General features: G+C 50.1%; 1 protein-coding gene across 1 annotated transcript in view; it reads right to left on the reverse strand.

Annotated features, from left to right (window-relative positions):
* The window catches only part of LOC122547443, a 20,502-nt gene that overhangs the window by 5,045 nt on the left and 1,866 nt on the right, over nt 1–13,591 (reverse strand). Inside the window, exons 2-5 of the mRNA XM_043686064.1 lie at nt 8,712–9,047; nt 3,553–3,858; nt 2,108–2,230; nt 529–572 (exon numbers count right to left, since the gene is read on the reverse strand). Coding sequence (XP_043541999.1) covers nt 529–572; nt 2,108–2,230; nt 3,553–3,858; nt 8,712–9,047 — 809 coding nt within the window. The remainder of the gene's footprint in view (nt 1–528; nt 573–2,107; nt 2,231–3,552; nt 3,859–8,711; nt 9,048–13,591) is intronic.

The raw sequence follows: 13,591 nt of genomic DNA on the forward strand, positions 1-13,591 counted from the left end.
AGCTACAAGATGCACTGCAGGAACTCACCAAAGTCCCTCAGGCAGCACTTTCCAAATCCACAGCCACTTCCATCTAGAAGGACAAGGGGGAGCAGGTACATGGGAACACCACCCCCCCGCAAGTTTCCCTCCCAGCCCCTCACCATCCCGACTTGGAAATACATCGGCCGTTCCTTCCTGGGTCAGAATCCTGGGATTCCCTCCCTCAGGGACATTGTGGGTCTACCCTACAGCACATGGACTGCAGTGGGTCAAGGAGGCAGCTCACCCCCACCTTCTCAATGGGGGAGCAACTAGGGACAGGGAGCGATAAATGCTGGGCCCAGCCATCAAAGCCTACACCCCATAAGTTAATAAAATAAAGCTGAACAGTGTTATCTCAGGTCAGGGTTCAGGTTCTGAAGGTTAAGCGTCAGATATTACTGGAGATCATTGAGCCAACAGCCAACGTGCTGATAGACAATTAGTTAATGATTTTCCGAAAGGGAGAAGCTCACTCTCTCTCGAACATTCCTGCAGTCAGCTTACCTGATTGGAGAGCTGGTGTCGAGCAGGAATATTGACGTAGTTACCTGGAAACAGGCGAAAATATCAGTTAAAATCACAACGGTTCACACTGGGAATGTTTGCCAGTCACTGCTGCCACACTGCAACGTGAACACGTTTGTGAACTCAATGCTCAATTATTTCCTCTTGCGTTTCTGTACGACAATGGCTCAAATCTGGGGCTATCCCCTTTGTGGGAGAGAATGTTCACAGGAGATTTCAGGTCCTGACTCCCCTTAAAGCCTGTCCCACCATCGACAAGGCCCAAGGCAGGAGGGTGAGGGAACACACCACCCCTTGCCCCTGGATGGGGGCAGCTCCAACAACACTCGAGAAGCTCGACACCATCCAGGGACAAAGCAGCCCCCACACCCACAAACATCCCCTCCCTCCCCCCACCGACGCTGTAGGTCTGCCCCACAGCACATGGACTGCATGGGGTCAAGAAGGCAGCTCACCCCCCACCTTCCCAAGGGGGGCAACTAGGGACAGGGCAGTAAATGCTGGGTCCACCCATAATCTATGCATGAAATTTTATAAGACATGAGCCAGTTACTGTTCTGTGCTCCTTTTGTCAGGATTTTGCCAGGACTCAAGGGTCTGAGTTATAGGGAGACGTTGGACAAGCTCGGAGTGTTTTCCTTAGAACGTAGGAGACTGAGGGGTGACCTTAACAAAGTGTATAAGATCACGAGAGGCATGGACAGGGTGATCGCACTCAGTCTTTTCCCCAGGGTTGGGGAATCGAGGACCAGAGGGCATCAGTTTAAGGTCAGAGGGGAAAGAATGAAAGGGAACCTGAGGGGCAACTTTTTTACACAGAGGGTGGTACGCATATGGAATGAGCTGCCAGTGGAAGGGGTTGAGGGGGGGTACACCAACAACATTTAACAGGCATTTGGACAAATGTATGGATAGGGAAGGGTTAGAAGGATATGGGCCAAGTGCAGGGAAATGGGGATTAGCACAGATGGACGTTTGGGTCAGCACGTACCAGTTAGGGCCGAAGGTCCTCTCTCTGCACTGTAGGACTCTACATCTCGAAGAAGTGCAGTTCATTCTAAGTAATTTGGGAACTGTTAAACCTTCCTAAATGTCGGCCCAGCCAGTGACACTCAAACCCCGTGAGTAAGTAAACTGGGAAAAAATAAATATTGTTTTCCCAATTGAACTTTGCAGCACAGAAACTAAATGAAATACGCGCAGTGTCGACACCAGAGCTCCCCCCCCCCCTCTCTCTCTCTCTGTATCTCTGAATAAAAACTGAAAGAGCTGTGGATGCTATAAATCGAGAGCAAAGGCAGAAGTTGCTAGAAAAGCTCAGCAGGTCTGGCAGCATCCGTGGAGAGAAATCAGAGGATCGTTTCAGATTCTGAGGAAGGCTTACCCGGCCTGTTAACTGATTTCTCTTCACAGATGCTGCCATACCTGCTGAGCTTCACCAGCAACGTCTGTATTTCTCTCTCTCTCTCTCTCTCTCTCTCGCTCTCTTTTTGCCTGTCCCGGTGTTTTGGACTTTCAGAAAAGAACAGGAAATCGATGGGTACAATCAAAATCTTACCAGGCTGGTTTTGTTGACGAACCGTTGGCCTCTTATAAACGATCATCGCTGAGGCAATTAAACACAGCACCCCGATAACAGCCAGGCTGATGCCAGAGATGAGCGAGATTTCGGGAAAAGACCCTGGAAGGAATAAGATTGGCGCATCTGTGATTTGAACGCTGGTTCCTGACGTTGTCTCGCACCCCTTTCCTCGTGTCAGACACAGCCTGGGCTTTGCCCTACTCTCGTTCGGCGAGTAGACATCTGCATTCTACAATAGCTGCACATAGAGTCATAGGGTCATAGAGATGTACAGCACGGAAACAGACCCTTCGGTCCAACCCGTCCATGCCGACCAGATATCCCAACTCAATCTAGTCCCACCTGCCAGCACCTGGATCATATCCCTCCAAACCCTTCCTATTCATATACCCATCCAAATGCCTCTTAAATGATGCAATTGTACCAGCCTCCACCACTTCCTCTGGCAGCTCATTCCATACACGTACCACCCTCTGCGTGAAAAAGTTGCCCCTAAGGTCCCTTTTATATCTTTCCCCTCTCACCCTAAACCTATGCCCCTCTAGTTCTGGACTCCCCCACCCCAGGGAAAAGACCTTGTCTATTTACCCTATCCATGCCCCTCATGATTTTATAAACCTCTATAAGGTCACCCCTCAGCCTCTGACGCTCCAGGGAAAACAGCCCCAGCCTGTTCAGCCTCTCCCTGTAGCTCAGACCCTCCAACCCTGGCAACATCCTTGTAAATCTTTCCTGAGCCCTTTCACCATCCTTCCCGTGTGACACCCATCGGTTCTGACTGACAGCATCAGCCGTCCTTACTGTCTCCCAGAATGGGGTAGTGAGTTGGGGAGTGACTGGGTGAGAAGGGGTGCGCACTACATGCCTCCAGACCCCTCTGTCCCGTTTATCCCCACACATCCAGGCGTCGCAGCCCCTCCTGCCTTTGCCCTCACACCACAGAGGTATGCTGTAGTCCACAGGCTATTCCTATGGTACCCCCTGCCCTCCCCAACAAAGACTCCAAAGTCAACCGAGACTGAAGAATCATTGACCCTGCGGAAGACGTTGCGAGTTCCCACCGAAACATTTTTTTCTGATTCACCGAGTGGAGGGGCAGTAACTGGGTTTCTCTCCGAGGGGTTTGGGTGTAGATCTGTTGGGCCAAAGGGCTGGTTTCCACACTGTCGGGTTTCTGTGAACTCTATGGGTTCGAACCCGGGTCCCTGGCGCTGTGGGGCAGCAGTGCTAACCACTGACCCAACGTGGCACCCAAATATGTTTGAAGGGGCTTTGGTCTGGTCCATAACAAGTGACAGATTAAGCCTTTGAGGGCTTCCCAATGTGGTCCATCTGAGTGTGTCCATTGCCTTGTCTGTCCCTCTGTACCTCCCCTGCTTCCTGGATGATAAGAGAGTGTTGGACGTGGCCCCGCAACGTACCTGCCACCTCCAGCCACTTGCTGTAAGTAGCGGCCGTCCTGTTGTTCAGGGTCAAGGTTAGCGTATACTCCCCGGAGTCCCTCCTTTGGAAGCAGCTGATGTTGAATGTTCCCGAGTTCAGCATGTACCTGCTGCCCCTCACGATGGGAGCGCCATCGCGTGTCCACTGGAACCCCAGCTGGTTTGTGACGCCGTGCGCCAAGCGTGGATCCCACTTGACGTCGCGGGTATGGATGGGCTCCGATAGTTCTGTGGCGAAGCTCACGGTTTCTCCCGGGGTCAGGGCGTTCACTGGAGTCACCTTCACTGCAGGGGCAAAGTGGTGAGAGCAGCTGGTAATGGTGCCAGCGATAACGTTGGCAACGCAGAGACCTGGGCTCCAACACTCCAAACAACCACGTGCAGAAATGAAATCCGATCCGTAAATTTGCAATTGTCCCAGTGAGGAAAAACGCCACGGGGGCTAACACCAATTGTCGTTAAAATTACCCATGTCTCATTCGCATCTCTCCGCTTGGAAAGGAAGCTGGTTCTATCAGATAGAGTGGTGGTGAAAAAACAAGGGATACTTGCCTTTATCAGTCAACGCCTTGATCTCTACAGCCAGGAAGCTACAATGGAACAGACATTAGAGAATACTGGAAAAGCTCAGTCAGTCTGGCGGTATCCGTGGAGAGAGCAAAACAGATTTCTGATCCACTGACCAGTCTGAAGGAGAGTCGTACCAGACTTGAAAACGTTAACTTTGTTATTCTCTCTTCACTGATGCTGCCAGACCTGCTGAGTTTCTCCAGCATCCCCTGTCTATGTGTCAGATTCCCAGCTTTCACTTGATTGTTTTGGAGCTGTGTGTAACATGCAGCCCAGATACTGGTGTCATGGCGGCTCAGTGTTTCACACCGCTGCCTCCCGGCGCCAGGGACCCAGGTTAGAATCCAGCTTTATGTGGAGTTTGCACATTCTCCCCGTGTCTGCGTGGGTTTCCTCTCACAGTCCAAAGATGTGCAGGTCAGGGGGGATTGACCATGGGAAATTGTCCCATAGTGCCCAGGGATGTACAGGTTAGGGTGGATTGGCCATGGGAAATTGTCCCATAGTACCCAGGGATGTGCGGGTTAGGGTGGATTGGCCATGGGATAGTGTCCCATAGTGTCCAGGGATGTGCGGGTTAGGGTGGATTGGCCATGGGATAGTGTCCCATATTGCCCAGGGATGTGCAGGTTAGGGTGGATTGGCCACGGGAAATTGTCCCATAGTTCTCAGGGATGTGCAGGTTAGGGTGGATTGGCCATGGGAAATTGTCCCATAGTGTCCAGGGATGTGCAGGTTAGGGTGGATTGGCCACGGGAAATTGTCCTGTAGTGCCCAGGGATGTGCAGGTTAGGGTGAATTGGCCACGGGAAATTGTCCTGTAGTGCCCATGGATGTGTAAGTTAGGTGCATTAGTCAGGGGCAAATATAGGATAAGGGGCATGGGTCTGGGTGGGTTACTCTTTGGAGGATTGGTGTGGACCTGTCGTGCCGAAGGCTCTGTTTCCATTCTGTGGGGATTCTACGATGCCGCGTGCAGTTCTGGTCCGTGTGCTTTCGGAAGGATGGGATTGGACTGGGGGGAGGGAGGGAGGGAGTGGGGCATTTGCCGAGGAGATCAACCCTGCAATCTGCCCGGGATGGGGTGACTAGGCTATGAAGGGAGGCTGATTCGTATTGGGAGGTCCTCCCTACTGTAAAGAAAGCTGAGGGGGTGATCAGATTGAGAATGACGGACGTTTGAGGGATGTAGGTTGGGTTTATTCATTCACGGGATGAGGGTATCACTTGCTAGACCAACATGTACTGCCCCATCCCTAACTAACCAGGGGATAGTTAAGAGTCAACCACGTTGCTGTGGGTCTGGAGTCACGTGTTGCCTCAGACCAGGTAAGGATGGCAGTTTCCTTCCCTGAAGGACATTGGTGACCCAGATGGGGTTTTCCCAACAATGGGTTCATCGTGGATCCAGATATGAAATTCACATTCCATCATCTGCCATGATGGGATTTGAACCCAAATCCCCAGGACCATTCCCTGGGTTGCTCGGTTAACAATCCAGCGATAGTACTACAAGACCTTGACCCCCCCTACATTGTCAAATGTCCCTCCTTTGTAGCCTGGTCAATAACCATGGTTATGACTAAGTTAACAATAAACTGGCTTTGGAAGTCATGAGAAGTCTCTCAGTCCTTTACCCCCAAATATGACTTCCCAGTGGATGTAGGTTAGCTCGCTGAGCTGGAAGGTTCGTTTTCAGACGTTTCGTCACCATACTAGGTAACATCATCAGTGAGCCTCCGGTAAAGCGGTGATGGTACGGCCCGCTTTCTATTTGTGTGTTTAAGCTTCCATGGGTTGATGATGTCATTTCCCGTGGTGACATCATTTCCACTGGTGACACCATTTCCTGTTCTTTTTCTCAGAGATTGGTAAATGGGGTCCAAGTCGATGTGTTTGTTGATAGAGTTCCGGTTGGAATGCCATGCTTCTAGGAATTCTCGTGGATGTCTCTGTTTGGCTTGTCCTCGGATAGATGTGTTGTCCCAGTCGAAGTGGTGTCCTTCCTCAGCCGTATGTGAGGATACTAGTGAGAGAGGATCATGTCACTTTGTGGCTAGTTGATATTCATGTATCCTGGTGGCTAGTCTTCTGCCTGTTTGTCCAATGTAGTGTTTGTTACAGTCCTTGCACGGTATTTTGTAATGCGTAATGTCTGTATGGTGTCTTATAAGTTTATTAGTTGCTGTTTTAGTGTGTTGGTGGATTTGTGGGTTACCATGATGCCAAGGGGTCTGAGTAGTCTGGCAGTCATTTCTGATGTAGGGGAGAGTGGCTCGGGTTTCTGGACATGTCTTGTCTGCTTGTTTGGGTTTGTTGCTGAGAAATCGGTGGACTGTGTTCATTGGGTACGTTCTTTTTGAGTACGTGGTATAAGTGATTTTCCTCTGCTCTGTGTAGTTCCTCTGTGCTGCAGTGTGTGTTGGCTCATTGAAATAATGTTCTGATGCAGCTTCGTTTGTGGGTGTTGGGATGATTGCTTCTGTAGTTCAATATTTGGTCTGTATGTGTTGTTTTCCGTAGACGCTGGTTTGAAGGGTCCCCATTGGCTGTTCGCTCTACTGTGACATCTAGGAATGGCAGTTTGTTGTTGCTTTCCTCCTCTTTAGTGAATTTTATGCCAGTAAGGGTATTATTGATGGTCTTGAAGGTTTCCTCTAATTTGTTTCGTTTAATGGTGACAAAGATGTCACCCACGCAGCGGACCCAAAGTTTGGGTTGGATGGTTGGCAGAGCTGTTTGTTCAAGGCTCTGCATTACCGCCTCAGCTCAGAACCCTGGTATCGGAGATCCCATGGGTGTTCTGTTGGTTTGTTGTTGAAGGTGAAGTGGGTGGTAAGGCATAGGTCCACTGGCTTGATGATATTCTCCTTGGTGATGAAGATGGTGGTGTTTGGTGTATATGTCTTTGGTCTTCTAATAGTGTAGTCAGGGTTACCTTGGCCAGGTTGATGTTGGTCAATATGAACAGGGCTGTTATGTCAAAGGAGACCATTACTTCATCCTCTTCTATCTTGGTGTCTTTGATGGTCCTCAGGAATTCTTGGGTGGAGTGGATGGAGGGCCGTTAGTGTTTCAGTCTATGGTGTAGTTCCTTGGCCAATCTGTAAGTTGGTGTTCCAGGTAGCGAGACTATGGGTCTGAGGAGGGCTCCTGGTTTGTGAATTTTGGGTAATCCGTAGAAGCGTGGTGTGTTGGATCCGTCTGGCTTCATTTTTTGGAAGTCGGTCTGATTTAATTCTCCAGATTTCTGAAGCTTTTTGAATAGGGCTGTGATTCGGTTCTCTAGTTGTGGGTCATGTCTATCACCACCTGTTGGTAAGTGTTGGTATCTGCAACCAGTGCATTCACTTTCTCAATGTAGCCCTGTTCAGTTAAAAATGACCATCAAGCGTCTTTTGTCAGACGCAGCAGCTATTGAACTTGAAAGACCCCACACAGACAACAAGCAAAGCTAATGTCATTTACAAAATGCCGTGCAAGGACTGTAACAAACACTACATTGGACAAACAGGCAGAAAACTAGCCACCAGGATTTACATGAACATTAACTAGCCACAAAATGACATGACCCTCTCTCACTAGTATCCTTACATAAGGATGAGGGAGAACACCACTTTGACTGGGACAACTCATCCATCCTAAGACAAACAGAGACACGCATGAGAATTCCTAGAAGCATGTCATGCCAGCCAGAACTCGATCAACAAACACATTGCCTTAGAACCCATTTGGGAAAAAGAACAGGAAATGACATCACTGCAGGAAATGACCCCTCCACACGAAATGACCTCACCAACCCAAGGAAGCATAAATTCATATATGGAAAGTGGGTCATACCACCAGTGCTTCACCGGAGGCTCACTGTTGATGTTATCTAGTATGGTGACGAAACGTCTGAAAATGAACCTTCCAGCCCAACGAGCAGACTTGCAACCTGAGGCACAAATCTCCTCAAGACTCGCTAATACCTTCCCACTTTCTATTTTTTTTTTTTAAAAATCAACCCGGTCAGAGATGTTACACTAAACCTTGGGCACAGGTGGGACTTGAACCTGGATCTCTTGGGTCTGGGGGAGGGACTCTACCTCTGCACTGCACGAGGTCTCTTTGCTCTACCATTCATCCTTGCTGGAGCGCACACTGTAACTTGCCTTCCCCCCCACTCTCCCATAGCATTGACTGCAAAGGAAAATCACAGACATAGCGACCTGGTTTACTCACTCATAAAATATGGGAACTCCCTGACCAGAGCAGAATTTACTGCCCTAATTGCCCACAGGGCAGTTAAAGTCAACCACGTTGAGTCAAATATTGTTCTAAAGCAGGCCTCCTTCCCGAAAGAATCCCGGTGATAGATTCATCATTCGACTCTTAATTCCAGCCTCGCTATTCTTTTATCGAATTTACGTCTCACCATCGGTCGCAGCGGGACTTGAACCTGGGTTCCTTGGGTTGATAATCTAACAACAGTAGCGGCTGGGACATCGCCTCTCCCCCTCCCCCCCTCCAAAAGCAGCTGTGGTTCGTGGAATGAGCTGGTGTTACCTCGAAAGACGGAGCCTTACCTCGAAAAACGAGCAGCTCGATCCCTCGAATATACACGTTCTCGGCCTGCCCGCGGGCCTCGCAGTAATAGGATCCACCATCCCGCAGGGTCGGCGTGAGCAGGATTGAGAAATCCCTCGACTGAAAGCAGTCAGCCCGGTTGAAGGTGACCTTGTCAGTGTTACCTTGGCAAGGGAGGCTGGCGTTATCGAGCCGGCTTATCAGGTGTTTATTCTCTGAGGAAGAATTTCTCCAAAACCAACTGACAGCCACCGGTTGAAAACTCACGTTGGAACAGGGCAGCAGGACCTCAGCAGAATCCATGGAAATGATATTGGTCCTCATCACAGTCGAGCCTATCAACAGAGAAGTCTGTTTTGAGTCGTTTTGATTCATTGCAGCCCTGCGCGCCTAAGTACAGTGAAAGGTTGTGTTTTGCATGCAGTACAGACAGATCATCCTATACGGAGATCACAGGGGTGACTGAACAGAGCTAGGAACACAGCTGCACACAAAGCGAGGTCGGTGTTCGATGTGAGATTTGAGAGATCCGCTCAGGAGTCTAACGAGAGCGGGGAAGAAGCTGTTCCTGAACCTGTCGGTTCCGTACCAGGCCGTGTCACACCCGGACAGGACCCTCTCAATGGGGCATCTGTAGCAGTTGGTGAGGGTCCGTGCGGACAGGCGGGATAGCCTGAGGCTCCTGGGGAAAGAGGGGGCCTTGCTGTGCTGGTGTTTCGAAGGTACAATATGACCGAGATGTCAAATTATGAAGAATATTTCACTCTGCACGCCTGTCCCACCCTGCATTCCATGGTTCATTGTAATGTTCGGAATGTTTTAATCAGGAAGGCAAAAAAAAATGGCAGAAGGAGGCCATTCAGCCCATCGGGCCTGCTCTGATATTCAGTGGGATCGCTGTTGATCTCCACTTTCCTGCCTTTTCCCCTTGAGTCCCCTTCAGGAGCGAACTCCATCTTTACCTTGAACAAACTTCAGGTCCTAACCTCGGCAGCCCTCTGTGCTAAAGAGTTCCACAGCTCCCCGCCCCTCTCACACAAGGAATTCCTCCTCATCTCCGACTTCAAGGGGAGACCCCTTATCCTGAGACGATGTCCCTCTGACCCTAGACTCTCCCACACAAGGGGGAAGCAAACCTCCCCTCATCTCCCCCCCACGACAAGAATAACCCCGTGAATCTGGTACATTTCCATAAAGGTCTCATCCCCTTTATCTAAACTCCGATGAATAAATCACGGTAGAATTGTGAGGGGGAGTATAGATAAGGCAGCTGTCTTTTCCCTAGGGTTGGGGATTCCAAGACTCAGGAACGTCACCTCCTTGTGTTAACTGCGATAGTCACTTGGGTGAGACCACATTTGGTGTCGTGCGTACAATCCTGGTTGCCCTGTTACCAGAAGGCTGCTGTTAAATGGTTCCGAAAATATTTACCAGGATGTTGCCTGGACTGGCGGGTTTGAGCTACAGGAAGTGCTGGAGGCTGATACAATGACAACACTTAAAAGGTACCTGGATGGGGACATGAATAGGAAGGGTTTGGAGGGATATGGGCTAAATGCAATAAAATAAGACGAGTTTTATTCAAGGGTGTCTGGACTGGCAGGGATGAGTTGGGCCAAATGGCTGTTTCAATGCTTCCTGACTCCATAATAGCCAACAAACTGAAAGAGGGTGAAACCTCAGTGGTCACAGATGACAATGAAGGTGAGGGAGACATTAATTTCAGGAACTTAATGTAGGAAGCAGCTGGGTACGGAGGAGGAGGCTTCCCTCTATCTCCATTTGGAGTGTTGGGCCAAACGGTCTGTTTCTGTGCTGTATGACTCTATATGGGGCAGGGACAGCATAGATAAGAAGCTACGAATGCCCTTGCTTCAATAACAAGGAGGGGGATAGGGATAATAACTTGAAAGGTGAAAGGGCAAGAGGGTTAGAGAGGGTTTGAGGAAACGGTGGGGGTGCAGTTGGGGTGGAAAACCTCACGACTATTAGAAAGTACTTGGATGACCGCTTGGGACTCTCGTAATATTCGAGGCTGTGGGGCGAGAACGGGGAAGAGGGACTCGCGTACATAAACTTGGACTAACCGCAGTCGTGTCGGTGGAACAATTTGATGGGCCGAAGGGCCACAATTCCATAATTCCATTCCATGAGGAGAAATGTCTTTGCCCAGAGGGTGGGAGGAGACTGCGGAATTCTCCATCACGGAAAGCAGTTGAGACCGAAGCATTTTCGCAACTGCAAACACTTAAAAGGCGTCTGGATGGGGACATGAATAGGACGGGTAGGGAGGGATATGGGCCGGGTGCTGGCAGGTGGGACTAGATTGGGTTGGGATATCAGGGTCAGCATGGACGGGTTGGGCCGAAGGGTCTGTTTCTGTGCTGTCCATCTCTACGACTCTATGATTCTAAGAAGGGGATGGATGTAGTTCTCAGGGTTAAAGGGATCAATGGAGGTGGGGGGGGGCAGAAAGTGGGAGCAGGGGATTGAGTTGGAGTGAACAGCAGAGCAGGCTGGAAGGGCCGAACGGCCTACTCTTACCCCCATTTCCACTTTGTTTCAATGTTTGAAGATGTAAAGGTTTGTTTTTTATTAACAGACTAGAGTCAGTTCTTGTCATTAACATGTCGGTCAGTGCACAGCCGACAGAAACATGAATATTTAAAACGATATGGAATTGTGTGTTCCCAGTGTTTCTGGGTCTTGTCGACTGTCTGGCAAATGGCCCACTCCTCTGCCCTGAATGATGATACCCTCTATGGACGGGGAGTGCCAAACCATTTTACTTTCGTTTGTGGGATGTGGATGTCACTGACTGGGCCCCGTCCCTAGTTGCCCCCCCTTGGGAAGGAGGGGGTGAGCTGCCTCCTTGACCCGCTGCAGTCCACGTGCTGTAGGGTAGACCCACAATGTCCCTGAGGGAGGGAATCCCAGGATTCTGACCCAGCCAGACTGAAGGAACTCTCTAGAAACCCTCTTCCTGCACAATACTCTGAGATTGACCATGTTCGTCTTTCAACTCTGTGCCACATTTTAGCCACCCCCTACCCCCCCACCTGAAGTTGTCAATTCGGACCACCCCCCTCCCCCCAAGAGTCACTAAGACCACCTCTGTAAACATCGCCTGAGTTGTGGCCCGCTCTGGGCTCATCGGCTGGGGAAGCTGGGGAAGCCCTCATCAGTGCTTTTGTCACCTCTGGACTTGGCCAATTTCCTACTCTGGCCTCTTCCACAGCTTTCAGCCCTTCACCTTTGGTGACTGTGCCTCCCTTGACTAGGCCTGGACCTTTGGACGTCCATCGTACACCCTTCACCAGCAACACCCCCTCTTCCCCTCCTCAACTCCAACGCCCATCAATCCAGCGGCACCTCTGTCCTCTCCCACCCTGGACGCTTCAGCGTCAAGCCTTACTTGTGACGTTTCACGCGGCCCGTCTCAGGACACTTTGTTTCTCTAAAGGTGCTAGACAAATGCAGATTTTCTTTCATGTGTGGGATGTGACCGGGCCCAGAATTTATTGCCCATTCCTACTTGCCCCTTGAGAAGGTGGGACTGCGACCAGACCTGGGTGACTCGGTGGAAGGCCGGGGGTAGCAAGCAGTGAGGGGGAGTTGATGACGTGCTGGCCTTCCTAGCGAGAGGATTGGAGTATTGCAGTGAGGGCGTCTTGCTGCAGTTACCCAGGGCCTTGGTGAGGCCACTCCTTGAGGACTGTGTCTAGTTTCAGTCTCCTAGTCTTGAGGGAGGGACATTCCCGCTATTGAGGGATCCCAGCGAAGGTTCACCAGACTGATTCCCGGGAATGACACATGAGGGAAGGTTGGATCGACTGGGCTTGGACTCACTGGAATTTAGGGGAATGTGGGGGTGGATTCTCATAGAAACGTATACAATCCTGGTGGGACTGGACAGGCTGGATGTGGGAGAAATGTTGGGGGAATCCAGAACTAGGGGGTCACAGTCTAAGACTAAAGGGGGAAGCCATTCTGGACTGAGATGAGGGGGAATTTCTTCACTCAGGGAGTTGGGAACCTGTGGAATTCTCTCCCACAGGAAGCTGCTGGGGGCCAGTTCATTGGATATATCCAAGAGGGAGCTGGATGTGGGTCATGAGGCTAAAGGGATCAAGGGGAGAGGGTGGGAATGGGATCCTGAGATTGTACAGTCAGCCATGATCGTAGTGGATGGTGGTGCTGGCTGGAAGGGCCGAGTGGCCTACTCCTTCTCCTTCGTTCTTGGTAGATTGAAGGATGTAAAAGGAAGTGAGGAAGGAAGTATAGTTGAGGCAGGCGTTGGCAGTGTCGGAGATGAAAGAAGAGAACTCTATGCTGTTTCCGACACCCCTCAGGGGCCAGGGTTACATAATCCCAATCAGACATATGTTCCCTTTGTGTTTTGCACGGAAATCTTGCACAAGGATGTAATTATTTTTCTGCGCTAAGTGCATCAAAAACAGAAGTTCAGATGACAAGGACAGTCTGTGCACACACACATTTCATTTGTTTTCTTGAGAGCAATGTCCAGCGATATTCCTTTGGAACTTCAGAGAGATTAACCATCACGTCCCATCATCTTGAACACAGCTCATCAAACCATCTGCGTGTCCAAAGGTTATAGAATTTGCCACTTGATCTCTTCCTTGCATAACTCCACGAAAGTCAACTGTGCATTTTGGGAAAGCATATCAAGGCAGGACTTATATCCTTAATGGGAAGGTCTTAGGGAGCATTGCCGTGGAGTGCAGGTTCATAGCTCCTTGAAAGTGGAGTCGCAGGTAGATAGGATAGTGAAGAAGGCGTTTGGTATGCTTTCCTTTATTGGTCAGAGTATTGAGTACAGGAGTTGGGAGGTCATGTTGCGGCTGTACAGGACATT

Source organism: Chiloscyllium plagiosum, unplaced genomic scaffold (genome assembly GCF_004010195.1).
Source record: "Chiloscyllium plagiosum isolate BGI_BamShark_2017 unplaced genomic scaffold, ASM401019v2 scaf_13612, whole genome shotgun sequence".
In the NCBI taxonomy this organism is placed as follows: Eukaryota; Metazoa; Chordata; class Chondrichthyes; order Orectolobiformes; family Hemiscylliidae; genus Chiloscyllium; species Chiloscyllium plagiosum.